This window comes from Alternaria ethzedia (assembly GCF_023757985.1).
Source record: "Alternaria ethzedia strain BMP 0044 chromosome Unknown scaffold_15, whole genome shotgun sequence".
Lineage (NCBI taxonomy): Eukaryota > Fungi > Ascomycota > Dothideomycetes > Pleosporales > Pleosporaceae > Alternaria > Alternaria ethzedia.
Window position 1 is genome coordinate 244,450 of NW_026056208.1, and position 27,089 is coordinate 271,538.

The following is a 27,089-nucleotide window of genomic DNA, read 5'->3' on the forward strand; positions in this document are numbered from 1 at the left end:
GTTAAGGTAGCAGAAAACTCTTAGAGGTACTACTAGATATAGAATAATTAGAAGATTCTATTTCTAGCCTTAAAAACTTATTTTAAAGCAAAACTAAAGGCAGAAGAGTAAATTAAAGTATTAGAAGAATACTTCTTTACTTAGTAGGAGTTTAATTTAAACAACACTAGTATTAGAGTTAATTTAACCTTAAGTATAAGGTGCAAATTAAGTAGGAGTGTTAAAGGTTATATAACCTTAGGTATATAGACTGGGCTTCGCCCTTCTTCGAATCTATACTCTTCTTACCAAAATCTTCCCCTTTACTATGGTGTGGGCAGGGAAAGGGGGGTGGGGCGGTAAGAGAGCGCAAATGACAAGGAACAAAGGAAATGAAAGGAGAGGTGGGCAGGACGGGGCAGATGCAGGGGGAGCGAGTGAGGCGGTGAATGCGCGAACATAGGAAATAAGGGGGGTTTGAAGGTGACGAAGAGTCGAAAAAGATGGTGGCGAAAAGAAGGAGAGCCAGGAATGAGGTCAAAAAAGCTGCCCTGGCTGCTAGATGTGAAGATTAGCCAGACAGCTATAGGTAGAACATCTTGTCGTCAAGCTGTGGCATCCAAGGGTTCTTTCGATCTGGCTGTGGTTCTTCGCGCGCTTTCACTACGCCGTAACCAAGCAGATACTCGTTCATCATATCCGCCATCTGTTGATCGCTTTGGAATGTCTTTTCGTCGGAGAATTTTAATCGTCGCTGGACGCTCGAAAGCTGGTCGTACCGGTTTGTCGTAGCGAAAAGGAAGTAGTCGTACATTCGCTTAGCGAGCTTTTGGGCGTAATGGACCGGAAGTGCGATAGCAATCTTGGCATCCTTCTGCTGAAAGCTCGAGTTTATATGGCGTGTGAGGGTCTTGAGTTGATCGCCAGTGAGCATGTTGCTGGGTGGATCCCGGACATAGTACTGGTACTTGTGTCCAACTTGTCCGGCATTGTCGGCGATGTTGAACTCATACGCAGCCTCCTTGGAGGATTCTTCGCTGGAAACGTTACGGTAGGGCGAGAAAACGTGCGCGTTCTTGTTGACCAGTACATAGTCGAACGTGGCATCGTTACCATCTTCCCAAGTGGAACCCTTGCAGGCACGACTGATTGCAGCGGTTTCCTCCATCACGGTGTTTTCGTGGTTGGACTGTAGGCCATGGCGGTAAAAGACGATGTGTGGCGCGTGCGTGCGTCCCAGCTTCGCGCTCCAAGCCTCGATACGTTCGAGCATCATGCTCTCAAGGTCGACAATCTGTGATTCGACTTCGTGCTTCAATTTGGAGGGCTTCCGGTTTGGTTTCCAGAAAGTAGCTTTCAATGTAGCCTGTAGTCGCGCACTACCGGTGTAGCGCATCAGTGCTTCGTCAACACTACCAACAAGAGCCGCAACCGAGGGGCAGCTAGCGGCCGCACCGGATCCAGCGTGTGAAATGTGAGCTCCTACAATCATCAGTTGCTTGTTGACCGGGTCTAAACTAGGCGGGGTTTTGGCGGCGAAATTGAGGTTGCCATGTAGGGCGTTCAGCTGTTGGAGAATACCTGTGGGAAGCTGAGTAAGGAGTCCGGTTGTCTTGTCGGTTCGGGGCTCCAGGTCCTTTCTACTGACACAGAGTACGACTGCGCCAAGCTTCCTGTTGCCGAACTTTTGTAGCTCTGCCCGGACGTACTGGATCTCTTGCTTACTCCGACCCCGCTCATCTACCACGGCGATGATTGTGTCAACTTTGCTGTCGTAGAACGCTTTGACTTCCTCGGTAGTGTCCCCAGGCAGCAGAAGAAGCGGTTTGATGTCGGGAATTGAAGCGATAGGGCTCGTGTCCGGTGACCCAATATCGAGGATGCGCTGGTCTCGGTCTAGTCTCGCGTGGCTTTCCAGTCGCGTGACAAGCAATTTGGTGAAGCTGTCAAAGTCTGTGGAGCGCATAGCACTGGGCCTAACGTAGATAATACCGCACCTGATCGTGGCGCCGACTCCAGCTCCCTCCAGAGAGGTGCGATCCATGCGTTCTGTGTTGTTCGATGAGAGCCTGAGCGTCTCAGCCTCTGCACCGTTCTTGGCTACAATTAGCTCCATACCCTGCCACTATGTTAGCACTTGACTTGTTTACGGTGACAACACGCGAATATCGACTTGCCTCGTGGCGCTTGCGCATGTCCCTCATTTCACCGTTGAGGAAGTCGAGCAACCGCTCCCTATTTCCAGCCAAGTCATAATTCGCTCCTAGGTCCTGGAGCGAAGCCGTCAAGTGGCCTGAAGATGGAACCTGCTGTATCGAAGCTGCCTGTCCGGCTGTTTTGAGGAATTCGAGCGGCACCCAGTTATCCTTTCCGATGTTTGCTAGCGGCAGTCCGAGGAGCTTTGTTTCCTTCAGGTCAGGATATGCTATAATGATGAATCAGTCGGGGCCTTGTCTCGATCATAGTCGCGCCACTTACTCTTTAAGAGATACTGTACGACTGTCTGTTTCTCGTCGTCCTTCCAGAAGGCCGGAACTTGAGACGCCGGCTTTAGGTTCAAGATCACGGATTCTGGGAAGCTTGAAGTAGAGGTTACAGCGGTGCTGCTGCTTCCCGACCCGACTTTATTTGCACGTGAGTTCTCTTGGAATGTCGACAAGGGCCCCAAAGGAGTACGCCCGCCTTTACTACGGGGGCTGTTTGCCAAATTTCCACTGCCGTGTGATAAGCCAGTTGCCGACGCTGATGGCTCGGGAGCGGGCTGAGGTCTCGGTTCGTATGTGCGGACGACTGTAAGACCGACCAGCATCGCCTTAACATTTCGAGAAAGTCGAGCGTCGCTCATATCCAGTGGACCAGACCCAAAGGTGCTGGCGATCAGACCAGAAAGAGGTACGCCACCATTGATACCAGGAACAAGATCGACCTCAGCGTGAAGACTTCGGTGGTCAGGATCGAGCTTCAATGTTGTGCGAAATAGAACCTTGAAGTGTTCAGCTCCGTTGACGGTGGTCTGGTCGTCCTGGAACCGGGCGTGGGTAGCTTGCTTGTCGTTTTCTTGTTCGATGGCCTCTTGAAGTAGAGCTCCCGACTTTGAAGATGTCACATCCTTGGCAGATATGGTGGGGCGGAACTTGCGCAGAAGAAGCTCTACCCTTTTCCAGTATCCTGTGCAGTCGGTGCCCTTCGCGGATAGTTTCTTCCCCTGAGAAACGTTGAGCTCGCAATGGATAGACTCTTGTACTGGTGTACCATCGAATGCCTTTATTGTCGCGAACGTGTTCTTCAAGATAGAGCCTTGCTTCGCCTCGTGCGGGAGACTCTCCACACGATGTTGGTCGGATTCGAAAAATACGAGCTCGTCGATAGGCCAGACTAAATCATCGGCGTTTTCTTGTGCGGCGACTTTCTTCTGAGCCCAGAGTTTAAGTGCACAGCGGTCGTGGAGGTTATGCAGCGTGAGGTACTCAGTAATGGCCTTGCGTCGCAGTTTCTGGCTTATGATGGGGTTTGACTGTTCGGTCTTGTTCTGTCTGCTGACAGTGATCGGGACGACATAGAGCTCCGCTGTATCTCCCAAGGGGTAGTCGACGTGACAGATAGCGGTCTTGCTTGGGGGTTGGACGATCCAGGGAACGGGGTCGATGTTGGGAACATTTTTTTCATCTGAAGGATCTACCATTCTGTTTCTGAGGTTCTCAGGAATGAATGCAAATGAACTGTCATGGTGTGGGTTTAGAGGGCGTTCTGAGCAGTACTTATAGTTATTGCGAGAGGAACTCCAGGTTTGCTTGCCCGAGCCTCATGACCACGCGTTACATTACAGACCGTAGAGACTGGATTTGCGCTATTGCTCACGAGCTCTTTGCCGCCGAAAATCAATGTGTGACAATCGACATACATTATGAGACGTGACATGTCTAGCAAGCTATCCGGTAGAGCATGGCCAGTCGAAAGTCTTAGATGCTTCGCAATGAGGATATGACGCCTCCACCTCGACGAAGGGACAATCTCAACCTCCTAAGCCTACATTAACGTTAGGTTACCTACTATGCATGTTTCCGTCTCTATGTAGGCTGCAGGCCTTTTTAATTTCTTGTTCTTGCATAAGGTGCGGCAGGTGATCGGGGTAGCATCCGTTTTTAACAACACGATTTTTCGTAGTCATGGTGAAAGGTCTGAATATCGTATTCACAGGTGCGGTGGCTAGCAATTTGTTGGGCCGATGCAGTCATGTGTGTTGAGGAAAAAGGACCTGGATGCGTCGAGGACGCGTCCCTGACCGCGGTCAAGAATGACTAAGCATGTCATGACGTCACGCGTCTAGCTCGGCTTTTCGGAGGACTCGCGTTCGCGAAGCTGCATGGTATGGTCAAATAGAGACTCATCTTTAAACTATTGAATCCAGTTACGCGTAAATTGTTCATGATGAGGCTCGAATCCTACCTCTCAAGTCCGCCACTTAACCCTCACTACGGCTCTTTACCTAGGTGGCATCACGGACTACGACATTGGGCGATTGGTACGCTTGCCGGCGTCCAGCATTACAATATGTTCCTAAGCAGCCTTCTATGGCAGTAGCGGCATGTACTGTTAATCATGCACACCAATTTACGAACTACGACTCAACTCTTCCCATTTCTGCGACACAGCTACCGAGCGCAGCGTCACCATCTTTACCCCCTGCTTTCCTCGCTTCCGGCGTGCGATATGGGCCTTGATCTCATTCTCAATGCTTTTTGGCGCCGTCTTCACCTCCTTGGTCGGCGGAGATGGTGCAGTCGCAACGGCGTCTTCCTCCTCTTCTACTAGCATCTCCTCACTCTCCCCCAATTTCTGCCTCTTGCCCTTCTTCTTAGTACTGATACGTATCCTCTCCGCAGCCACCGCCGCCTGAACATCTTCAACACGGCACAGTCCCAATTTTCCCAACACCTCCGCGTCGACCTCCGCACCGTAAGCCTTGCGAAACTGGTCATCTAGCATGCGCTTCACAGCTACAGGCTCAACCTGCATCATCTTGCAAGTCGGAAAGACCGCTAATTCAAGCTGCTGTGCCATCGAACGGAGAAGAACCTCGTCGACCTCATCGCGATCAATGATGGGCAGCTCACCGCGGAGCTTGCCAATGACGGCGTGTTTCTCGTCATCGTTGAGATTGGCAGCTTGATATTGCTCAAATGTGTATTCAGTGATGCTAGGTTCGCGTTTCGCGACTGGAGTGGTATTGGGTGGCAAAAAGGAAGGCGGGTGTGCCGGCGTGCCGATCCTTATGTCATTCACTCCTCTCAGGCGCCCCACGACAACTCTGGGTTCGCTTTTCTTGTCACGTTTAGGCATACCTTGATGAGTATAGTGCGACGTTTGGAGTTGAGTTGGATAGGCGTTTCTGTTGAGCGAATGTGATTAGGTAAAGCAGCCAAAAGCTTATGTAGCCAGAAGGTGCTTTGCACACGACCTACCGACCCTGTCATTCACTTCCATGTTGATCTGACTGGAGCGAGACTATACTTTCTGGTGCGCTCGCATCGGAGGTTTGTACTGTACGGTCGCACGTGGCTCGCTGTTTTGCATTACTGGTAACGAATAGTTGACGAAAGATGGAAGATGATTTGACAAGAGTGAAAACGCGATGCATCTGATGACGGTAAATATTTCATTAATGGTTTTATTATATCATTCACGTCGCATCATGAGCGCCGTGCCTCTGGATCGCTTCAAGCTCATAGCATAAACAGACCGGCAAGAACACCGAAGACGCTGACACCAACGGCGCCTTGACCAAGACGTGCAGCTGCGTTCTCAGTCTGCTGAGGCGGTGCACCAGTCGTGGGTGAAGTGCCGTTGCTGGTACCGTTACCAGCCCCGGGAGTGTCCTCCCTCTGGCCATCGACCTCCTCGATACGTCCATCGAGCTCGATGTTTACTGGTGTCTGGCTCAAGATATACGAAGTGAGTACCTCATCCTGAGTGTCCAGGGTGATGAAGTCGGTTGATGGCTCGAAGAAGTTGTCACCGCCACCAGCGATGAAGTCAAGAGTGACCATCTGGTAGGTAGTGTCGTTGTTGAGAGGCTCGTCGCCGATGGTGACAGAGACCAGCTTGGAGTTGTTGGCATTCTCGGGGTTGTATTCGACCTTGATGCCGGTGCTGACCTGGAAGAAGGAGGTGACTTCCCTGCCATTGCCGACGTTGACACCGGTCACGATACCCTCTAAAGACTCCCAGAGGGTCTTACCATCGATTTCGACTTGAACAATAGCATTACCAAAGGGGAACGAGGTCAAGACTTCGCCGCGGGTGATGTCACCCTGATCAATGGTGGCACGGATACCACCAGCGTTGATGAGAGCGAAGTCGACGTCATCGGTGTTGTTCTTGCGGTAGGCGAGCATAGCATCAGCCATGAAGTCACCGAGCAAACACTCTTGTTGTTGGCAAGTGGTTTGGTCGAGCTCTACCTCGCTGGTACCAAGCACCTCCGCAGCGAACTCCTCGAAGGGAATGCGCCACTCCTCGATCTGCTCTTGGAGATCCTCATCCTGCTTGGTAGTGTTGGTGAGGTGGATTGGAGCGCCATGGTAAGCAAGGATCTTGCCCTGAGGGTCGTAGGTGACATCGATGTAGCCGAGGTACTCGCCCCAGCGGTAGGCAGTGACAATGAAGACCTCGTCGCCATCCTGGTTCTCTACAATTGTCGGGTATTTACCCTCAGCATCTTCCATGTCGCCGAGGAGGGTGTGGCTGTGGCCGCCCATGATCAGCTGGAGACCAGTGGTAGCCTTGGCCAGCTCCTGGTCCTTATCGTAGCCAATGTGAGTAAGAGCAGCAATCCTGGTGATGTTGGTAGTGGCCTTGATCTCATCGATGGCACCTTGGACGGCCTCAACGGTGTTGGAGAAGACGGTGGTAACATCCGCGTTGCTGAGACTGCCAGTCTCCTCAGCAGTGACACCGATCAGCGCCAAGCCGTGCTCCTCGAAGATGGTGTATGGCTTGACAGTCTTGTTGACGTTCTCGTCTTCGGAATGCACGTTCGCGCTGACGATGGGGAATGTGAGGTTGACCAGGAATTCTCCGAGCGCCGCATCACCGCCATCAAACTCGTGGTTGCCGAGAGTCATGGCGTCAAATCCGAGCTGGTTCAGAGTCTCCGCAATCTTCTCGCCGCCGTAGTAGCCGTAGAAAAGAGTGCCCTGGAACTCATCACCGGCGTTCAAGAAAAGACTGTCCTCGTAGTTGGGGCGTTGCTCCTCGATGACGGTCTTCACACGCGCGTAACCACCATAGCAGCCGCGCTCGGGCCTGGTGCAGTCGGTTCCTGAGGAGCTGAACTCATCAAGGTGGGCATGCACGTCGTTGATGTGGAAGAATGCTGAATCACGTGAGCAGAAGCAATGTTGGAGTCAACACATGCTTACTTACAGATGTTGTAGTTTCCGTCCGCATCAATGCCTCGCTTCACCATACGCTTGCTGTACAGCGCGTCTTCTGCTTGAGCGATCGCCGTCAGCGCCGAGACGGCGATAAGTGACGCGCTAGATCCAGTGGCGAACTTCATCTTCACTCCGACTGGGCTTGGTGGAGTTGGTGAGAAGAGGCGCGAGCACGACAGTAAGCCACCTCTCTGGCAGCCTGTCACTATTTGTACCACGCAAACAAAGCGGACGCCGCCGCCTCAGTAGCTGCAGTCACGGCATTTCAGCCTTGGCGACCTTGGCGGTGGCCGTGCTTAATTCTCGGCAACTGCCTCTTGAGGTTTGGCGCCTTGCTGTGCCTGATAACAATTCACCAATGAGCAACACACGTGCGACGTGGGCTTACAAGACGCAGGAACGTTGCACGGAGACCTGGAACTCGGCGTTGCTTTCTGCATGAATTCGATGACATTGCGGTCAACACGTGGGCTTGGGAAGTATAATAACCAATTGAATAGGCGCTTAGAGAAGCGACTACAGTTTCCTGGGAGCCGAGCTATCCGTAGTCGAGTTCATACTAACGGGAAAACGGGCGGACCGATGACGGTGATGATGATACCGGTAATTGGCCAGATACAGCATGCCAACTCCGAAATCCCCAAGACCTGGATCCTGGAAGCCCCGGACTTCAGAACAGGTTCGTTGATACGTAGAGGAAGATGAACATGTATAGTACATTGCGCTACGAAGAAAAGACGAATGAGTATTAAGCAAACAAAAACGGTATACAAAATGTGAAAATCGCCCAAACGCAATCCTCCAACATCAAAGCCAACAAAACCGTTATCACACCTGTGCGAGCCTGTCACACCTCCCCCAAGACGCTCGCGTCCCACTGCATCGGTTTCCAAGTCGTAAAAGCGTTCGCGATAAATGCGGGGTCCCACCACTCGCCCCGCCCTGTCGAAAAGGACGCCCCGGCTTTGTTACGTGCTAGTGATCGTCAGCGAAAACCCACTTATCTTACCGGACCTTCATCAATCTTCCCATCATCTCAACCCATCTCTTGAATAGCGCTCCTTTCTCATCCGTAACCAAAGCCTTGATAGTCGTCGTTAGCGAAGAACGTGGAACCGCTTTAGAAGTCTCTTACCTCCAACAGTCCCGTCTCTCAGATCACCAAATCGGCACCCTGAAGACATTTCAGGTGCTCGTCCGCAAACTTCTCTAGCCGGGCCTCAACCCCAGTGGCAGGCCATCGCAAAGGCTTCTTATACGCCTTGACACCCTTCGCCGGGATAGCCGCGTTGTCGAACGGCTCCTTGAACCTGCCGAAAACCAGCACAGGTGTCTCCATCGCCCGATTACCGCACCACAACTTGCCAGCCATGCCGATGTTGCTCAGATCTTGCATCATGCCAATATCATCCGCGGTGATGACATTGGAGGCCTGCAAGGCGATCCTGAAGTCTGCGTTGCCGTAGTCAAGCTGACCCAGCGCTGGTCGCTCGCTGCGAGCCAACGCTTCTTGGCGGCGGCGCGCCTCGTACCGCTGGACGCTGGCGTAGCGGTTGAGGAAGCGTCGCTTGATGGTCAGAGCGCCACTGTCGGAGCCTTCAAAGAGTTGAGTTGCACCTCTGCCCGGCGAGGGTGGCTGAGAATGGAGAAGGCCCGTCGGTGGCTCCCAGGAGAAAGACGCTGTGGACCCATCAACTGCAGTAGCGGACTGCTTGACGGTTTCTTCTACGTCGTAGAAGCGTGGCGCGATAGGTCCCTCAACGTAGCAAACGTGCTTCTTGACGGCCTGGGAGTTGGGCTTGCGCATGGCCGACTTCAGTACAGTCTTGGCCTTGCGTGATGCCTGTGCATCTGGCTTCCTTGCGGACCTCTTCGTGTTCGCACGGCTGACTCTGCGCTTCGGCAACAAAACTGGAGCCAGGTTCCGCTTCGGGAGCGACTTGGCAACAGTGGTTGGCTTGTTCGGAGTCTTGCGCAGAGCTGCCACCGGAGCGACCGGCTTGCGTGGCTTTGACGCCGTGGCGTCGCGATTCGATGATGATGTTGACGTTGTCTTCGAAGTAGTCATCTGTCGTTTCGTAGTCTTCTGGGAGACAACAACAGATTTTGGCTTGACAACAGGCAGCCGTGAAGCTGGAGCCTCTGCCGAATGTGGCCTTTCGACAAAAGCTAAAACTGGAAGCCGTTAGTTGTGAAAACGATTCGAACTCAATGAACTTACCTCCTTCACTGGCGTCCTGTGTCAGATGAGACTCAGTCGTCACCGCAGTCCTTGGTCGCACGCGCTCTAGACCAACCGAATCACCGGTGTAGTCAGGGCATCGAGACAGTCCAACGAACCAATCCCGATTTGTGCGCAGCCCCATACCGAGCCGCTTCATACTGACCATCTTCCGTCCGAAGAGGTTCATGGCAGATGTCTGCTGCTCGGGGCTGACGGAGTCATCGAAGCTGTTGTCGTTGAACATGAGCGAAGTGTTGTCCATGTCGTCGTCCGCGGGCTCATCGATCTCCGACGCCAGCTCTTCAAACTCCATCGTAGGCTTCTCGACCTCCTCATATAACTCTTCCTCATCAACCTCCGCCTCCGTAGTGGTCTCGGCAGCGAGTACCGTAATCTTACGCCGAATAACCACACTCGTCATCCTCGCCCAAAGCCTCGACTGCCTCCGTACACTAGCCTCTTTCACCGCCGTAATCGTAGGCCTCGGGATACGCGTCTTACCAATCTTGCTATCCGCATTCTGCTTATAGTCAGCTCGAGCTCTAGCAAGTATCTTGGGTACCCTTGGCGCCGAAGCGGTAGTAATTGTCCTTGACGCCAACACACGAGGTGCTGGCTTAGTTTGCTTCGCCGCCACCGGAGTAGCAGCTAGCCTTGTCCTTGAAGAAGTTGGTCGATGGAGCCGCTGGTACAGCGGCCTGACCGGGTTGGCGTTGACATTAGTGTTGACTGCAGCGCGGCGCATGTCGGGGACGCGGCGGGCAGGAGAGAGCGCATTCACGACTTTCTGAGTAGTGGCAATTTGCATTGTGACTAGTCTGTGACGATGTCAGTGTCTGGATATGAGAGAAGATGCAAAGGGTAGGGGGCTTACTCGAATGTGTGGATGTGGTGAGGAGGCAGAAGTCGGGTGGGATCAAAATATTATATGTGTGGGTTGCGGGCGCGGTTGCGCGAGTTTGCTATGGCAACGAGAAAATTCTCCATATCTCGACAGAGATGGGATGAAATTAGTGTTGGAAGTATATGCCAGTATCTGCATCTCGTTTTGCGACGACAGAGTCGACATGCACTGCGTTCTCAAAGTCGCGTCTACGACTCAGATCCGCTAGAGCATCAGATCGCAACCCCCGATGCGCTGAAAGATTATCAACACTACCATTGGCTCAAAGAGGTCGTTTCATGAACACACTTAAGCCAGCGTACACTTGTCAGGGCTAGCGATAGTCTCTCACACTCAAGCTTAAGATACACTGATCGAACTAACGAATATCATGTGGATTCATTTGAATTAATCGCTCTCATTCATCACACATTACTATCTAGGTAGCAGTAAGAACAACCTTTCCGCCACTCAAACCCTCCGCCATCGCTTCAATAACAATCTCTCCACTAGCGCCGGTCTCACTCTTCACAATAGCCAGGGCCATTCCGCCAAACGCCTTCCTCTTTGTCTCCGGGAACGGGCTCATGTCTGTCGGATCACCATTATCCGTAGCAACGACAACACCTGGGCCAGACGAGACCTCAAAGCTAATCTCATCATCCGCCATCGGAACCAAGATACCGTTCTCGTCATGCACGGAGACAGTGATGAACGAGAGGTCGTAGCCGTCACCAGTGATTGTCGTACGATCGGCAGTTACGTTCAGCGACGCAGCGGAACCTGCAGTGAACTGAGATGCCGTGGCCCATTCTTCGCCGTCCTTGTACGTGACGACGCTGATATTGCCGGGACGGTACTTCACACCATCCCAGCGGAGTCTGTAGTCGTACTTGCCCCTTGATTGACGGCCAGCTGAAACACCGTTGACGAAAAGCTCTGCCTCGTCACCTGAAGTATGGACATGTACGGGTGTGATCTCGCCGACGCGATCTTCGGGCCACGTCCAATGGGGGAGGATGTGGGCCATGGGTAGATCTGGTCTCCAGCGTGCTTGGTAGAGGTAGAAGCGATCTTTCTTGAAACCAGCCAGGTCGATGATACCGAAGTAGGAACTGCGACTTGAGTTGTCGTATGGGGTGGGTTCACCGATGTAGTCAAATCCAGTCCAGACGAATTCACCAGCGACATATGGGTGCCTGTCTTGCTGTTCGAAGACTTTATCGGGTGAAGCGGCCCATTCAGGTGCGTAGAGATCGTATGAAGACACAATGCTGTTCTCTGGGTCTCCGCCTTCCCCGGGTCCGCCGCCTACGATGGCACTCTTGTTTGCGGTGATGGGGAAGAGGTATTTGCCGCGAGTGCTGAGTGCTGATGCAGATTCGGTGCTCCAGATCATCTTCTCGGGGAACTCTTGTTTGAAACTGGGGAAGGTGCTCACCCAGGAGTCTCCTTTGCCTTCACCCTGGTAGTTCAAACCAATGATGTCGATAACGGCTGCTATTCCAGTAGTGGCGTTAGCGTTGTTCATGCCGATGGTCACTTGGCGTGTAGGGTCTTCTTCATGGGCTATGTCTTGAAGTGTCCTGCAAGTTTCGGTACCAGTAGAGTTTCTTTGTTCAGGAAGCTCGTTGCCAACACTCCATGAGATGATAGAGGGGTGGTTGCGATCACGGCGCATGAATGATCGGAGGTCAGGCTCGTGCCATTCTTGGAAGATGCGATGGAAGTCGTTCTCCACTTTGGGAAAGTTCCAGGTATCGAAGATCTCATCCATGACCATGAGACCGTATCGATCGGCGAGATCAAGGAACTCGGGAGCAGGCGGGTTGTGAGACGTGCGAAGAGCGTTATTCCCCATCTCTTGTAGGATTTCGATCTGACGTTCCGCAGCCCTGGTGTTGAAAGCTGCTCCAAGAGCGCCGAGGTCATGGTGGTTGCAAGATCCCTGAACGTAGATACGCTCACCGTTGATAAGGATACCTTGGTTTGGGTCGTACGTGACCGATCGAATACCAAATACAGTTTCATAGGTGTCCATAGCCTCTCCGCCGACTGAGACGGTAGAGATAGCGACATACTCATTGGGCTTTTGGCTAGGCGGTGGCCCCCAAAGCTTTGGGTTTGGAACTGTGACCGAGCCATGTACTGCTTGTTTGGAATGGCCTGCAACGTCCGCATTCGCTGCAGCAAATTTTGCGACAGCTTCACCAGTAGCTTGTTTCGTTGTTGCGTCGCGCTCGAAGACTTCGGTGACAACTTCAACATGTTGACTGCTGTTACCCTTGTTCTCCAGATCAAGGACCATCTCGACAGTAGCTTCCGCCTCCGAGACGCTAGGAGTAGTGACGTAGGTTCCCCAATGTCCGACATGCACTGGGTTAACAGTGACAAGCCAAACATTACGGTAAATACCAGCGCCCGGGTACCAACGCGATGAGTCGAGCTTGTTGTCCAGGCGAATAGCGAGTGTGTTCTCACCAGCCTTCGCGTAAGGAGTAAGATCCAGACGGAAAGAGTTGTAGCCGTATGGCCATCCACCAACAAGGTGACCATTCAGCCATACCGCAGCATACGACATAGCTCCATCAACATCCAGAAAGACAGATTTGCCAGATTGAAGGACTTCTGCATCCATGGAGAGCGTGCGGCGGTACCATCCGATTCCATTGATCGGCAAACGACCTTGACCTCCCTCAACGCCCGGGGCGTCGAATGTGCCGGAGATAGCCCAGTCATGCGGGAGCGAGACAGCTTCCCATGCGGCATCGTCGAAGCTCGACTGAACATAGCTGACATTGGCGCCGGGAGCGGCACCAGATGGTCTCTCGTACTTTTCTCCAGTGATGAAGTCGTTCGCGCAAGGTAGCATCCACGGCTTCAAGCCCTCATAACTCAGGCCATCTGGATCCGAGGTGAATCGCTCAAATCGCCAGTCTGCGTTTAGCGAAGTGCGTTGGCGGCCGGATGTTGTAGATCGTGGTTTAGACAGCACATGAGCGGCTGTAGTTTCGAAGCAGAGCGAGAACAAGAAGCCTAGCAGTAGGAAGCTGTACGAGTTGTACAGCGTTCGTAACGAACCCGTCATCCTGGTGGGTGGTGATATGTTGGGAAATGTTCCAACTTCAGAGCTAGCTCATCTGATGGTTGATGGCACCGATGCTGTCACTAAGAATGAGTGATAAGCGTGAACGACGAAAATGGTAGATACACAGCTACTTTGTACCCGAGCAGAACCATACCATGCGATAGAGCACACTACGGGTCATTTCCCTCCGTCCCATGCACACACTCCGTCATAAACGGAAGAAACATAATGGTCGGCCCGTCTGGGCAGTACATAAACCGCTGCCCGTAGAGCGTTTTTCGCAGGACATTAGCCTACAGAGGTACTTCCCCGCCATGCAGCGTGCGGGGTGGCTGTCTCGGCGATACTTGGCCGTCGGCTTAAACTGTCTTTGCACAGGACGGATCCACTTGCCATGGTGAAGCTTCCGAATAAGTTGTGGAGGATGAAGATCACGGAGGTTCAGTGGTGAGCTTCGGTGGTAGTGACGTCGCGAGCTAAGCCGGATAAGGTCATCGGTCCGCTTGCTATCTCCGCACGGTCCCGCAAGCGGGGTTAGCGAGCTGCTTCACGCTGGGGGATCGTGGGAGCGATGGAATGAGTTGAAGTCTGAGGTATATAGCCGTGATTTTTAATTCGGATGATGACTGTGCAAAAGATAAAGAGACAAGTGAGACGCCGACAGAGTACCCGAACTTAATGAGAAAAGGAAAGACTCATCGCATCATTGGACAGTACCGGAAGGAAATTGTGAACAGCACTGAGAGAGAGGAAATCAACGGTGCATCTCCGAAACACCACCGTTAGGAGACTTCGACTCCTCAATCCGGTCCTTATAGTCGTTGTGGCCGGTGTAAGGCTCAGCGACCATAGGTGCCGCAGGTCCGCCCACGGCAGCATACCGCTTGCGCCTACGGAAGAAGCTGTCGCACAATAAGTTAGTATCTATTTCAGTATCGCAACGCTCGTTAGAAATCAGACTTACATGACAGCTCCGATGATGGCTATCAGAATAGGCAAAACTAGGCCAACGCAAACACCAATGATGATCTTGTTACTGACACCTCCGGTCGAGCCATTAACGATATCGTGTACATGGTCGCTTCCATCTTTGCCGTCTTCGTCGGGCGGAGCGACATACGGAGTTGGTTTGCCGGACACAGCTCTAATAGTCTTTGCCTGCGTGCCGAATGCGACGGTCTCTTCTACGGTATCAGATGCTTCGACTGGCCATGTCGCTTCAACTCCTGGTGCTACTGACGTTGTGATGACGGACATGAACGTTTTGCTCGTAGTGACTTGCTGCGAGTTAGGACAGTTGGCAGGCCCTTGAATCTTGCAGCTGACACCGCTTCTGGTGATCTCAGTACTTATTACAGTCTCAGTGAGATCTTCGCGTCTCTCTGGAGCGGGTGTAATGGTGGGTAGTGCCGACGTTGGTTTGCCTGCAATGCCGCATACCTCCGCCAACGTGGTCGTGAAGATGGCAGTAGACGCTTCGGCCACCGGACCCCATGTCTTGGTCTCGTTGAACCATTCGACAGCGACTGATGCGCCAGCGATCGCGCCTACGGCGAAGTTATATTCTTGAATGACTTTCAACTTGCAGTCCTCGTCGTTTGCAGCGTACGTAACATTGGTGTTGAACTCGGCTATGTTTGCGTAGATGGCGACTTCGATACCAGCTTCGACTTGTGGGCTCAACTTCTCAACCAGGCCCAAACCTGGTGGTGGCTCTGGCATCACAACCTCCAGCCCACAGTGAGCACCGATACGGAGGGCTGCTTGCATAGTAATGCTTGCACTTTCGAGGGTGACAGGCAGAAATTCGAACTGTCCCCCGTTGCTGCGCATGGTCAGTCATTTGGACGCTTGTTGAATATGTGGTCGTAGAGGAGACTTACACTGTCATATCGGCAACCTCGTTTCCAAATAAGGGTAGATCTATCGCGACACCATCATCTAGCTTGACATGGAAGCCACTGCTAATGTCGATGGCACCTTCCACAGCCAAGATAAGATCAATACTAAGCACCGCACCGAGCATCAGGTTCGGCCCTATCTTCATACCGACAGGAGTTTGTGTAGCAAAAAGAGTGATTTCATATGTCGCTCCAGCATTGAGAACAGTTCCAATCTCTAGGTAAAGCTCCATACCATCGAATTGCAAGTGTAGGTTGGCTGCGTCGATGGTCGGAACGTTCAGGTCGAATGCAAGATCGAAGGTTGGCCACTCAAAGTCTGACCTGTCAATGCCGTCGCTGATGGTGAGGTTGTCCAAGACGTGTTCTACCGCATCGCCTAGTTTCTCTTCGAATCTGTCAGTGAAGTTTTGCACAGCTGTGCTGACTGAGTTGATGGTGTTGTTGAGGAGCTCGCTAGCGTCGAACTCGGCGTCGATAGTGAGCTCAGCAGAGGCAACTCCCTTGACGTAGCATTTCCGGCAGGTGACTTCTATACCAGCTTCGACTGTCGTGGTCCCATTCTCGTGCTCCTGTAGCGGATTTGGTTCGAGTGCCCTGTACGAATAATTAACACCCGCCGACGTGACGAGTAGTATAGATGTGTACTCACATGGATAGCAAAATAGCACCACTCCAGCTTCTCGCTATGTTCATGGGTTCAGCCTTGAAGGAATCTCGCTTCTCTAGACTGGCCAGAGCTAGGCCGCGCTTTACGGCATGGTATGTATCCTCGACAGAGTGGCCTGGAGCATTGCGGATCTGTACGGAGGAGTCGAGTGGAGTGACCGCGGCCTGAGCCCAGGTGAAGGCAAAGGACAAGAGAAGATTGCGAAGTGGCGCCATTATGTCTGCAGAGATAGATGCAAAATCCAAGCGAACTTTGCGTCTGAAATGACCCAAGAAGAATGGCAAAATCCAGAGACTTGCTACTCTTCAGACGAGACCAAACTTACTCACTTATACACCACCCTCCTCACCCCACCACAGTACATCCGGGTATGTACCGCTCAACGGCACGAGGCTTTGCGGCGTAGCACAACCGGGGGCCGAATATGCGGGATGCAACCGAAAATGCTTCAGTACACTGCTTCGCCACCAACACCATACCAAAACCGGCGATACTGTAGGGAAGAGCATCCTTCGGACTTACATTGACTAGGCTCTGGTACATCTGCGACGGTAATCGTGACCTACTTTGTACTTTGTGTGTGTCTCCCGGTAATAAGACATGCAGGCTACGATACATTCCCCGGTAGATTGGGGGAGGACTGTGAGTGGTAGGGATGGTGGACGGGATGTTATTGGAGTACTGAGGGGAGTAGAGAGAAGGCAGATCCAAAGCCAAGGAGTGAGTACGAGAAGTGTATGCATCTCGCCGTTGTGGTGAGACTGTGGATGTACTCTGACTGCGCTCTCAACCTCAGCCTTGCAGTCTTGGCCTCGCAGATATGATCAAGCAGTGTCGGTATGCGGAAATGTCTCGGCCCCATCATGATGGCCCCCATGAAGAGACCGAACCCGTGGGGAGATAAGCAAGGCTGGCGCAGATAGCATCCGTATACTATTTATGGGCATACACATCCACGGAGTCGAAATATCTAAGCCTTCCAAAAGATATAGGCTGAGCGACTTACCACACCTACCCCGCAGCGAGTAGCTGAGAGGCGTCGCTGTAATGGTTGTTGTTTCCCTGGCAAGCGATGCTGCGTTTTGCGGCGCAGTAGATGCATGGCACATATTTTCAGAACACTGCAGCGAGTGAGTGACCCCGCAGTGTTTCGAGTTGAAAGCCATGCAGAATCGCAGCCTCTACTGGGCTGTCGTGTGTGCATCTCTCAAGCTTGGAGACTGCGGCGTGCAGGGACGCGCGAATCAGAGGCGGAAGCTGGATTTAGCCGTATCTTCCAGAATGTTGATCTTCAGTTGCTTTGTCGTTGGATGTAGTGCTACATGACAGTACCTAGGTACGCTGTTCTCCGATGTCGATGGGTGCTGCGCAAGGGGTGTTGAAGTACTTTGCTGTTGCTGCCTTTAGGCGCCTGCATGATGATTTACCAGGTGGGAGGGCATCTGTACAGCCTGATACATCTGCAAAGCTGTGCGATCGAGCGAGACGAAATAAAAATGACAACAAGATGGTGATTACATAGTAGTTGCAGAATGGGCGGAGCGCAGCTTCCCCAGACCCGCGCACGCGTGAACCCGCCCTTTGACGCTAGCCCCATTCCCTCAGGGTCCCTTGGCGCCCGAACGTCACCCATGGCCAGTCGCGTATGAAGGCTGCCAGACGATCCCGAAACCGCCTCGAAGACACTCTCAGCACGACAGCAAGCCAAAACACTAAGCTGTAGTCACTCTACGCCTACGCGACCGTACATACCCCGGCACACAGCCTTCTCGACAGGAACGAAGACCGGGCGCCCCGAACAGCCCGCAACAATGTCGCAAGCCTACGAGCGCGAACAGCAAAACAATTCCCGCCTCGATGAACTCGCCTCCAAAGTGTCTGCGCTGCGGGGCGTAACGATAGACATCTACGATAATGCGCGCGACCAACATGTCATTGATAGCACGGTACGTTCCCCCGATACGTATACGAGAACACGGCTAACATCTCATTCTATAGAGCGACACCTTCTCCTCCTTCGGCACATCACTCAAAGGCTCCGCCACACGCCTCACACGCATGGCTTCATCGGGGAACAAGGTCGCGATCTTGAAGTTGGCAGGGATCATAATAGGGACTGTAGTGGTGTTGTACTGGATATGGCATTTGATCTTTTGAGAAAATCTGGATTGCATGAAGATGGAAGTTGATACAGAAACATGATCCAGGATGGTCGCAGTGCGACATCGAGGGAAGACGGTAGAAGACACGAGGTTAGGAGCGCAGGCGACTACAATGAGAATGCCGGCGAAGTTCATGGGGAGGGTAGACAGAAACGATGTGTTACGGGCGGAAACGGCAGGCGCCGTATGCATATCTGGCGTTTTAGGGGCGTGTCAATTGAGGTTTCGATTCAGCGGTCTATAAACATCATACTATGTACATTACGCTCCATCCAGAGCCGCATCTTGTTTCACGCTCTGAAGGATACGGATTAAAGTACGTGTAGCATGCAAACACCGTTCCAACACACCACTTCTATTCCCAAACATTCGAGAAGAGATCATCGCTACCACCACCGAATCCTCCTGCAGGCTTACTTTGAGTAGTCGTAGTGTGAGTTGTGGTAGTCGTCTGCGTGGTCGTGGTAGGCGCGGCACTGCTCCAGCCGCCGAAATCGTCGTCTTGAGTTACCTGTGGTGCGCCCCAGCCGGGGGTGGTAGGCTGAGCGTGCGATGTTGTCGATGGAGCCGCGGGTTGGCTCGGGGCAGAAGACCCCCAGACGTCGTTGCTACCCCAGGCGTCCATGTTAGAGAATCCTGAGTAGTTTACGGTCGCAGGGGCAGGGGCAGCCTTGGGAGCGGGTGCTGGTGCTGGTGAAGATAGATTGAATGCTGAGCTCGTTTGTGGCGATGAGAGTGGTGGGGAAGTGACCCTTGGTGCAGGTGCCGGTGCAGAGGGCATAGACAGGTCCAGAAGATCGTTCATGCCGCTTGCTGCAGGAGCTGCGGGCTTGGATGGGGCGGGAGAAGAGAAAGCGCTGAAGTCAGCCATTCCACCCGACGGACTCATTGTGCGGCTTTGCGATTGGGTCTGGGGAGCAGGCTTGGAATCAAAGAAGTTGCCGCCACCACCAAACATGTTGGAGGAAGATGTTGAAGGCGGTGACTTGGCGCTAGAGAAGCTATCGAGGCCGGAGAAAGGTGAGGGTTTAGCTGCTGGGGCAGGGTTGAAAGACAGACTGCTAAAGGCATCGTTCATGCCACCAAAGGCCGACTGTTGGGGCGATTGCTGTCCTTGGGGCGACGCCAGTCCGCCGAATGAGTCTTGACGTGCATGCTGCTGGGGCTGGGGTGGTGCGACAGGCTTGGAAGCGTATAGCGATAAGATGGACTGCTTGAGATCTGGTCTCGATGGCGCCGCTGCAGCAGGGCCTGTGCTAGATGGACGAGAGGGTGCCGCAGAAGACGAACCGCCGAGGAAGTCCAATCCTAACAATGAATCGCCTGCCTTGTTCTGTTTCGGTGGGGCTGCCTCTGCCTTGGGAGGCCCTCTGGCTGCAATCGGGGGTCCGGTGCTCGGTCGCTGAGGAACGGGGTCGTCGCCGAAAAGGTCGATGGTTGGCGGCGGCTGTGCTTGTCGCGGGGGAGGGGGAGGCTGGCTGGAGCTCTGAGCTAGGCGTTGCGATGCGGAGCGTTCTATTTGGACCTTCTCCTGAACCTTCTTCAATGGCTATACTTTATTAGTTGCTATCCCATGCAGCTATCCTGGCCCACTTACGATATCGTCATCGTCCGCCTCCAAAGTCGAGGGATCGGGCATAGGACCTTCCATGACCCATCGCTTCGACTCGTACTTTGTGCGAATGAAGTTCTCAATCTTTGCCTCGGACGGCACATGGCCAGGCGCCAGCTTCGACTCCCAGTACTTGTTGGCTCGCGCATTGCCCCATTTCAGCACGCTCTGGAGTTGCTCGTCGGTCCAGGTATCGAGGTCGACTGACTTGACTTTGCTGATATGTGTTCCCATGCCACGGTGGATGCCCGAGCACCGAATGCAGATGAAGACGCCCAAGTTCCAGCTGGCCCATCGCGGGTCTGCAGTAGCTGTCAGTAAAGGCGCATTGTACTTAGATTCTGCATAACTCACGCTTGTTCCTCTTGCAGTCGGAGCATGTCTTGTTGCCCTCGAGCTTCACCAAGTTCTTGAGCGTGGCGCGATTCTGTTCCGCCCGATCAGCGGCAGGGTTGGGCCGTCGCGACATTGTGGGGTAGGATGCCGTGTGCGGAGTTCGTGTTGGGGGTGCCGAGTCGTATTTCAACGCGTGTGTCCAAGAGAGAGCAGTAATAACTCGCGAGGGCACGTGTCAGTCGAGGGTGGAAGTGGGTGAGTGGGGTTAGGTTGTCTCATTCGTGCCTGAAGCGTTTGGTTTCTCACCAATGACGCTCGCCTTGGCACTCGATACCGCCATCTCACATGTCAGGGGTTTGCTTTGGGCTGCAAGTCGTTCGAAGTGTTGGAAAAGCAAGATAGATAATTGTCTCTATGTGATGTCGTGTTTGTATGACAAGGACAACCCTGCTTGGACTGAACGCATCGCTGCTTGGGAACGCCTCCCCGGGTATCACAATGGTGTAATGCTACAATATAGTACATGCGCTGACCACCAGAAAGCCTGTTATATGCAATGCAGTTATAGAAATCAAGCAGGACGGAACCTCCAGTCGTCCCAGTCTTCGTCGTCGGACTCGCTCTCGCCATCTTCTTCGACGGCTTGAGGCGCGGGCGCAACGCTCTCTGCCTCGACTGGTGCTCCAGACTTGGATCGCAATGCTTCCCTCTGTTCCCGTAACCGCTTCACCCTCTCTTCAAGGCCTTCCATCTCCTCGAATTCGTCTTCAAGCGCCCGCGCAGCATCCTCTTTCTCGCCCTCCATCTCCTCGTCCCTCCTTGCGCGTTGTGCACTCTGGTCTTCTCGTGCTTGTGCGGCGATCTGGGCGGCTGTCATGGGCGCGGCCTCGATGACAGCGCCCGAGTAGGCGGATCGAGTAGGTGGTGGTGGCATGGGCTTTTCGGCGTTCATCTCGTTCAAGAAGGCATCGAGCTCTGCTTGGGCTGTGGGATCGAGTTGGGGCTCTGGCGCCTTGGGTGCCTCTGGAGGCTGGGTATCTGGTGTTGGCGCGCTTTTCTGGTCTGCTGCCGGCGCGGCTTCCTCTCCATCCTTTGCAGCTCCAGCATCGAAGAAGCCCGCTGGTACACCAGCCTCTTCCTCTGTTCGCGTGCGTTTCCTCTCCTCGACGGTCTCATCTGTAGCCTTGCGCTTTTTCGACGCGGGTGCCGTCGCAGGAGCTGCCGATTGCTTTTGGGGCTTTTGCGCCTGCTGCCGTGCTGCGCGCTGTTGTCGCAAAAGAGCTCGTGCGTCGGCCATGATGATGCAGGTGGTTCTTGCTCTTATGGAAATATGGGTCGTCGTGTATGTGCCTATAGTGTGCGATGCCACCAGTGTTCTTGTTCTTGTTGAGACTGGCTGGCGCTGCTCCAGTAGCTCTGACGCCAGCCGCGCAAAGGGTCCACAGCTCGCTAGTGGCCAGGATTACGGCAGCCAAGGCGTCGGCAAAACGCTGTGTCAAAGCTCCACCTCCTCACTGACACCACTCAGTCCGACACCACACGACACATTGCGACTCCCTCTGGCAACCCGCACCCGCCCACTGCTGTCTTCTAGTGCGCCCACCACCCAGCGCATGCATTGAGCTCCCATCCCTCGCGGCTGACATCTCTTTTGCGCCCACACACCGCGCGGCACCGGCTCCGCATTCGGCAGGTACGCGCAAGAGGCAGTTGCGACTCATAACCGGCAGTCGCACAACGCATCGCGCCTTCTGTCTGTGCAGTTGGGCAGGAGCGCTCGCTCGCGCTCGTTTACTAGTTAGAGGCGGCTCCATACTTGGTGTCCGTCTGTCCGCAGTGCGACGCGCGTAAGGCAGGATTGGGGCTTCCGTAGAGACTTTTTGAATCTTGTTCCGCAATAGCATAAGCTGCACTCGTGGTATCGTCTATATTGAGCCCATCACCCGTGTCCGACACCATGGCCGGTAAGCAGACACCATCTACGCGCGTCCGTCGCATCAAGCCACTGAGTCGCGCCCCTCATGGCACCCGCACCACCACGCGCACGCCCATCCCCAACCCTCACACTGATGCTGATATTGCCACTGCAGACGAGATCCGCCGCTCCGGCCGCGCCAACAAAGGCCACCACACCAAGAACGCAGATTCCCTCGACGAGCCCTCCCCCGCTCCCAAGGCCAAGGCGCCACCAGTTCCGGAGAAGAAGGGACAGGCGCAAACCAAGAAGGGACAAGCAAAGGCACAGTCACAGCGAGCGCAGTCGACGCAGTCCTCTCAGCAAGATGAGGAAGAGGAGGATGCCATCATCCGCTGTGTCTGCGGCGACCAGCGCGACATCCGTGGACGCCAGATGATCTGCTGCGACAGCTGCGAGGCCTGGCAACACAACAAGTGCCTGGGCCTCCCCGAGGGCGACTTCTGGGAGGGCAAGAACTACTATTGCGAGCAATGCAAGCCCGAAGACCACACCGAGCTGCTCGCTGCCATGGCGCGTGGAGAGAGACCGTGGGCGCGCAAGAAGGGCTCCAAGCCCAAGCCCCGCCCCAGCGACGTCAAGCAGGAGGCCGTCTCTGAGAAGGCCAGCACGCCTCAGCAGTCGGCCACGCCCTCACAAACCGCTCAGGTCCCGGCTGAGGCTCCCACGCCCACGCCTGCTCCCGTCACTGTGCCTACACCAGAGGCCTCCAACGGACATGCAGAGCCAAAGGTATGTTGTTGCACACTAAACAAACTGTCGCACGCTCACACTTGTAAGCAGGAGACGAGTCAGCCACAATCGCCACTTGGTGAGAAGCGTCGCCATGAGCCTGCCACTGAAAAGGCCAACGCGAGCAAGAAGCGCAGAAAGTCCAGCCACCACGAGAGCAAGCCTACCCCCCAGTCAGCCCCAGTCGGCGACATCGACTCGCTCCCGCAAAACCAAAAGGCTGTGGCGGAGAAGCTTCGGGACACACTCGCACCGTTGATCAGCACCGCCTCGGAGACCAGGGGTTTCCGCATACCGGATGGGCAGACTGCCAAATCTCTGGCCACCAAGTACACTCTCGAAATGAGCCATGCCGCTTTCAATCTCTACGGAGAACCTACTGGCTCGTCTTCGCCATACTTCACCAAGATTCGTACCATCATGTTCAATGTCAAGAAGAACACGGTGCTTGTGGATCGCCTCCTGTCTGGGAGCTTGAAAGCTGATGATCTAGTCAGTATGGAGGCTGAAGAGATGGCGAGCGAGGACAAGCAACGTGAATACGCAGCCATGCGCGAAGCGGCCGAGAAGCAGATGATCTTAACCGAGGAGGCCGGGCCGCGACTACGCAAGACACACAAGGGCGAGGAGATTGTCGGCGAAGACAACTTCGAGAACGACCATGACGACTTTAAGCAGCCCACACTCCGCGAACGAGAGAGCATCACCGAGGACACTGCGATGCAGTCACCATCCGGAACACGCCCTCCGGAGAGTCCCGCTGGTGCATCACGAAGACCTACAGAGATTGACACCGCCCAGTCTGAGCACGCACGACGAGCATCGGCCAACTTCGACATCAACTCCGTCTTTGACAAAGTTCGATCGCCACAGCATGATCAGCAGGCCTTCCTCCAGCGTCGCCAAAGCTCAATGCACATGCAAGACAAGCCTCCGGCTGCAGTTGATGACGCCGACGTCGACCGTTTGCTCAAAGACGAAGACAATGATGTTGAGATGTCAGGATACTCCTCGGACCCGACTGTTTGCTGGCAGGGCTCCATCAACATGCAGTCAATGGAGCCTTTCGATGCGGTCGCTCGATTCGTCGCTGGTGGTGACTTCGGTCAGATCGTGCCCTGGGAGAAGCTGCTGACCAACACCGTGGCGATCCAAGGGCGCATCGAAAGCGCAAAAGGAAACGACTACATCCAGAACATTGGCCACACCGAAAGCCATGAAGTTTCCATCCTGGCCGTCAGTCCTGTTACAACGGATGGACGCACCATCATGGACCATCTGTATGAGTACTTCCACTCACGCGGCAGATGGGGAGTAGTACCTGTCGAAGATAACGACATCCTGCGCGACCTCTACGTCATTCCTATTGAGGAGGGCGGCAGCAACCTCCCTCCTTTCATCGACATGCTCGAGTACTGCACAATCGAGACCCCTCGCAAGGAACATATGTTGATCCTAGCCATGGTCGCTAAGCTTCCCGAGATCAAGCCTCAGCTTCCACCTACCCAACACTTCGAGCGATACCCAGAACAAGAGATTGCAACTGGTCAAGTCGCCCCGCCTGTTCTCAACAACGGCCCATCGCCGCTTAGCAACCCTCACGCACCTCAGTTCTCGCCTGTCAGTGCTGCCTACCCACCAGGCGGCCAGTACGGCAACCCGTTCGCCGCACCGCCTGCAAACATGGTCCCGGTCCAACAACCCACGCCACCCGTCAACGGCCCGCCGCATCACCAGATCCCCAAGGCACTTGAGATTCTCGGTCCATACATCGATGCGCCAGTCATTGTTACGATCTTGGGATCTAGTTTGTCCCAAAACTCTGTAGTCTCGGAACTGCAGATGATCAACCTGAGGCATATCGTCGAAACGGTACCGGAAGCACGCGACAACATCACAGTGCTTACGAACCACCTCCGCTCAAAGACCGAGTCGAATGGCCAACAGCAGGCACAGCCATCTGGAGCCCCGTAGGTAAGGGTCTCAGGTGCGCTGGCCTCTTTGCGCATTCAAAAGCGCTGAATTCGAGAAGAGGAGCGGGGTTTTTTAGGTTCGGTGTTTTGAGGCGCTTGGATGGATGTACAGGGTTTCTTGTAGCAAGGCAGGGCGAGGCCGGGATGCGGAAGTGTGGGCGGCGCTCTCTTTCTCTTGTATTTGATACCCACATGTGGTGTACCCTGTTTGTCCCATGCTGAGGCAGAGACGGTTTCTGCCATCCATTTACCTCATTGCTTACGTGTACGCTCATTGCTTCTTTCTGTTCCAAAATACACATACTGTTTCGTTCATAATGATGGCTCCTCCCACTGCTTTGTGTAACCTGGCTAGCTGATGGTGGTAGTGCATGCTATGCAGTGTCAGGCCTCCAGCTAAGCCTTTTCTCCCCAGGTGATCTCTTGAGGCCATGCGGTAAGCGAGATTGACAGTTCGCTGTAATCCACGGTTTTCTGGCCTTTTCGACTTTTCTTACTATATCTAGTAATGCAACAACCCCTCCTTCGTCTACCCTTGTCCAACTTTCTCTCATCGGTGACGAACCTTAGTCCTTGCCCCGTTCACCGGCATATCTGCAGGCAGACTCCCACACACACAGGTATTATGCATACCTACCTGGGTACACAGGAATGCGCAAATCACCCCTCTTCGTGACCATGACGCGGCATGCAGAAGGGTGGATAAGGTGCATTTCCGCATCCCCGATGTCTTTATATGCAACTGCAATCTACACTCTTCCCTCAACCTACTCGATACAGTGCGTTGAGCTTCTTGGCACCGGAATGGCGCATATGCGGGTTGTGTCCATGCCACATCCATAGATCCATACCTTTGCCTCAACTTACTGCTTCCGGTATATTGAGTGTGTTGGCACGGGGTGTAACGTGTGGTGCAACGGAGGTGCGCGCATGTATGCTGTGTGACTGTTGCTTTGACTAGGTAGTTAGATTGATGCCTGAATATGCCGGCTGTGCATGGCTCGCAGGAGGACCTACGATCAACAGTTTACTTGGAAGTTACTGAATGTAGTAGAATTGGCGGGGTAGGGGCGGGAAGGACAGACGCTGTGTAACTGTTGCGTGACAATTGACGTGGACGAACTGCAGGACCTACGATCAACACTTCATTTGGAAATTGCTGTGTTGAGTAGAATTGGCGGGGTAGTGACAATTGCACATGTCGTGTTAGTGACATCCTGCGATGTTCCGTGCCCAGGTGGTGCCCAGGTGTGGAACGCAGGCATCGACACGCGGCTACGATGTTGCTCGAAACGGTATGTTGGATGTGTTGAGGGAGGAGCATAAACAGAGGGGGAAAACGCGGTGTCACACCCTGGGAATCAACAGTCAACTGAGAACTTACTAGATACAGTAGTTTCTCATCTGCGGCTTGCTGGTCTGGAGCGGGCAAGGTGGTACTAGGAGGGCACAGCAGTTGAGAAGACTTGTCGTACTCATGCAAGCACGCCGACCTGGACATGCATAGTGTCACGCTGTAATCAATGGCAAGTCATAAACTTTCCAGATGAGGTATCTTCGCAGCTGCAGCTCGAAGTTCTGAAGCGGACAAGGAGGAACAGGGAGGTACGGAAGACCGGAAGTGATGCAGTGCATAAAGAACTTGGTGCGGGCATCTGTCTGCAATCGATGGCCAACCGTGAACTTTCTACATGAAGTATCTTTTCGACTGCAGCTCGCTGGTTCAGAACATTGCACGGTGAGACCAATACTTCCAAGGTTCACAGAAGAAGTACAAACGAGAGGCAACCTAGACCCGAGGTCTCGGGTCGTCACCTCGTGGCCCTTACTTCACTCGCGGCCACCGCGATCAACAGCTCCCTCACAAACATACCTATCCGAGTAACCCAGCCCTGTCTGGCGGCCGCCATTGGCTCCACAGGGCCAGTGCCCTTCCTGTGGGTGGAATCGACAGTTTTTGCAAACCTTCCCAACGGGGTCGCCAGCCCTGCCTCGCACTTGCGATTGGCCCTATAGGGCCAGTAGCGGCTCCACACTGCCCTATCTGCCAAGACTGCCGTGATCTACGACCGCTCGCGCGAATTACCGCATGCGGTGCCTATCCCTGCCGGCGACGTT

At 53.9% G+C, this 27,089-nt stretch overlaps 10 protein-coding genes across 10 annotated transcripts; 2 read left to right on the forward strand and 8 right to left on the reverse strand.

Moving 5' to 3' along the window:
- Positions 1–562: 562 nt before the first annotated feature.
- Positions 563–3,661, reverse strand: J4E87_006411 (uncharacterized protein; the record flags this gene model as incomplete). Its single annotated transcript, XM_049378016.1, has 3 exons — positions 563–2,098; positions 2,130–2,404; positions 2,458–3,661. 3 exons carry the CDS (start codon positions 3,659–3,661, stop codon positions 563–565), a joined length of 3,015 nt encoding a protein of 1,004 aa, XP_049232208.1.
- Positions 3,662–4,590: 929 nt separating this feature from the next.
- J4E87_006412 (uncharacterized protein) lies at positions 4,591–5,463 on the reverse strand (the record flags this gene model as incomplete). Its single annotated transcript, XM_049378017.1, has 2 exons — positions 4,591–5,301; positions 5,458–5,463. 2 exons carry the CDS (start codon positions 5,461–5,463, stop codon positions 4,591–4,593), a joined length of 717 nt encoding a protein of 238 aa, XP_049232209.1.
- Positions 5,464–5,702: 239 nt separating this feature from the next.
- On the reverse strand, positions 5,703–7,540 carry J4E87_006413 (uncharacterized protein; the record flags this gene model as incomplete). Its single annotated transcript, XM_049378018.1, has 2 exons — positions 5,703–7,354; positions 7,405–7,540. 2 exons carry the CDS (start codon positions 7,538–7,540, stop codon positions 5,703–5,705), a joined length of 1,788 nt encoding a protein of 595 aa, XP_049232210.1.
- Positions 7,541–8,568: 1,028 nt separating this feature from the next.
- Positions 8,569–10,447, reverse strand: J4E87_006414 (uncharacterized protein; the record flags this gene model as incomplete). The annotated part of the gene is made up of 2 exons (XM_049378019.1): positions 8,569–9,590; positions 9,637–10,447. The coding sequence occupies 2 exons, from the start codon at positions 10,445–10,447 to the stop codon at positions 8,569–8,571; spliced, it is 1,833 nt and encodes a 610-aa protein (XP_049232211.1).
- Positions 10,448–10,961: 514 nt separating this feature from the next.
- Positions 10,962–13,610, reverse strand: J4E87_006415 (uncharacterized protein; the record flags this gene model as incomplete). Its single annotated transcript, XM_049378020.1, has 1 exon — positions 10,962–13,610. One exon carries the CDS (start codon positions 13,608–13,610, stop codon positions 10,962–10,964), a length of 2,649 nt encoding a protein of 882 aa, XP_049232212.1.
- Positions 13,611–14,364: 754 nt separating this feature from the next.
- J4E87_006416 (uncharacterized protein) lies at positions 14,365–16,396 on the reverse strand (the record flags this gene model as incomplete). The annotated part of the gene is made up of 4 exons (XM_049378021.1): positions 14,365–14,512; positions 14,575–15,435; positions 15,494–16,108; positions 16,164–16,396. 4 exons carry the CDS (start codon positions 16,394–16,396, stop codon positions 14,365–14,367), a joined length of 1,857 nt encoding a protein of 618 aa, XP_049232213.1.
- A 1,596-nt stretch (positions 16,397–17,992) lies between these two features.
- On the forward strand, positions 17,993–18,338 carry J4E87_006417 (uncharacterized protein; the record flags this gene model as incomplete). Its single annotated transcript, XM_049378022.1, has 2 exons — positions 17,993–18,127; positions 18,180–18,338. The coding sequence occupies 2 exons, from the start codon at positions 17,993–17,995 to the stop codon at positions 18,336–18,338; spliced, it is 294 nt and encodes a 97-aa protein (XP_049232214.1).
- A 360-nt stretch (positions 18,339–18,698) lies between these two features.
- J4E87_006418 (uncharacterized protein) lies at positions 18,699–20,424 on the reverse strand (the record flags this gene model as incomplete). The annotated part of the gene is made up of 3 exons (XM_049378023.1): positions 18,699–19,892; positions 19,941–20,257; positions 20,310–20,424. The coding sequence occupies 3 exons, from the start codon at positions 20,422–20,424 to the stop codon at positions 18,699–18,701; spliced, it is 1,626 nt and encodes a 541-aa protein (XP_049232215.1).
- A 438-nt stretch (positions 20,425–20,862) lies between these two features.
- J4E87_006419 (uncharacterized protein) lies at positions 20,863–21,588 on the reverse strand (the record flags this gene model as incomplete). The annotated part of the gene is made up of 1 exon (XM_049378024.1): positions 20,863–21,588. One exon carries the CDS (start codon positions 21,586–21,588, stop codon positions 20,863–20,865), a length of 726 nt encoding a protein of 241 aa, XP_049232216.1.
- Positions 21,589–22,248: 660 nt separating this feature from the next.
- J4E87_006420 (uncharacterized protein) lies at positions 22,249–24,972 on the forward strand (the record flags this gene model as incomplete). Its single annotated transcript, XM_049378025.1, has 3 exons — positions 22,249–22,255; positions 22,382–22,998; positions 23,047–24,972. 3 exons carry the CDS (start codon positions 22,249–22,251, stop codon positions 24,970–24,972), a joined length of 2,550 nt encoding a protein of 849 aa, XP_049232217.1.
- Positions 24,973–27,089: the final 2,117 nt, after the last annotated feature.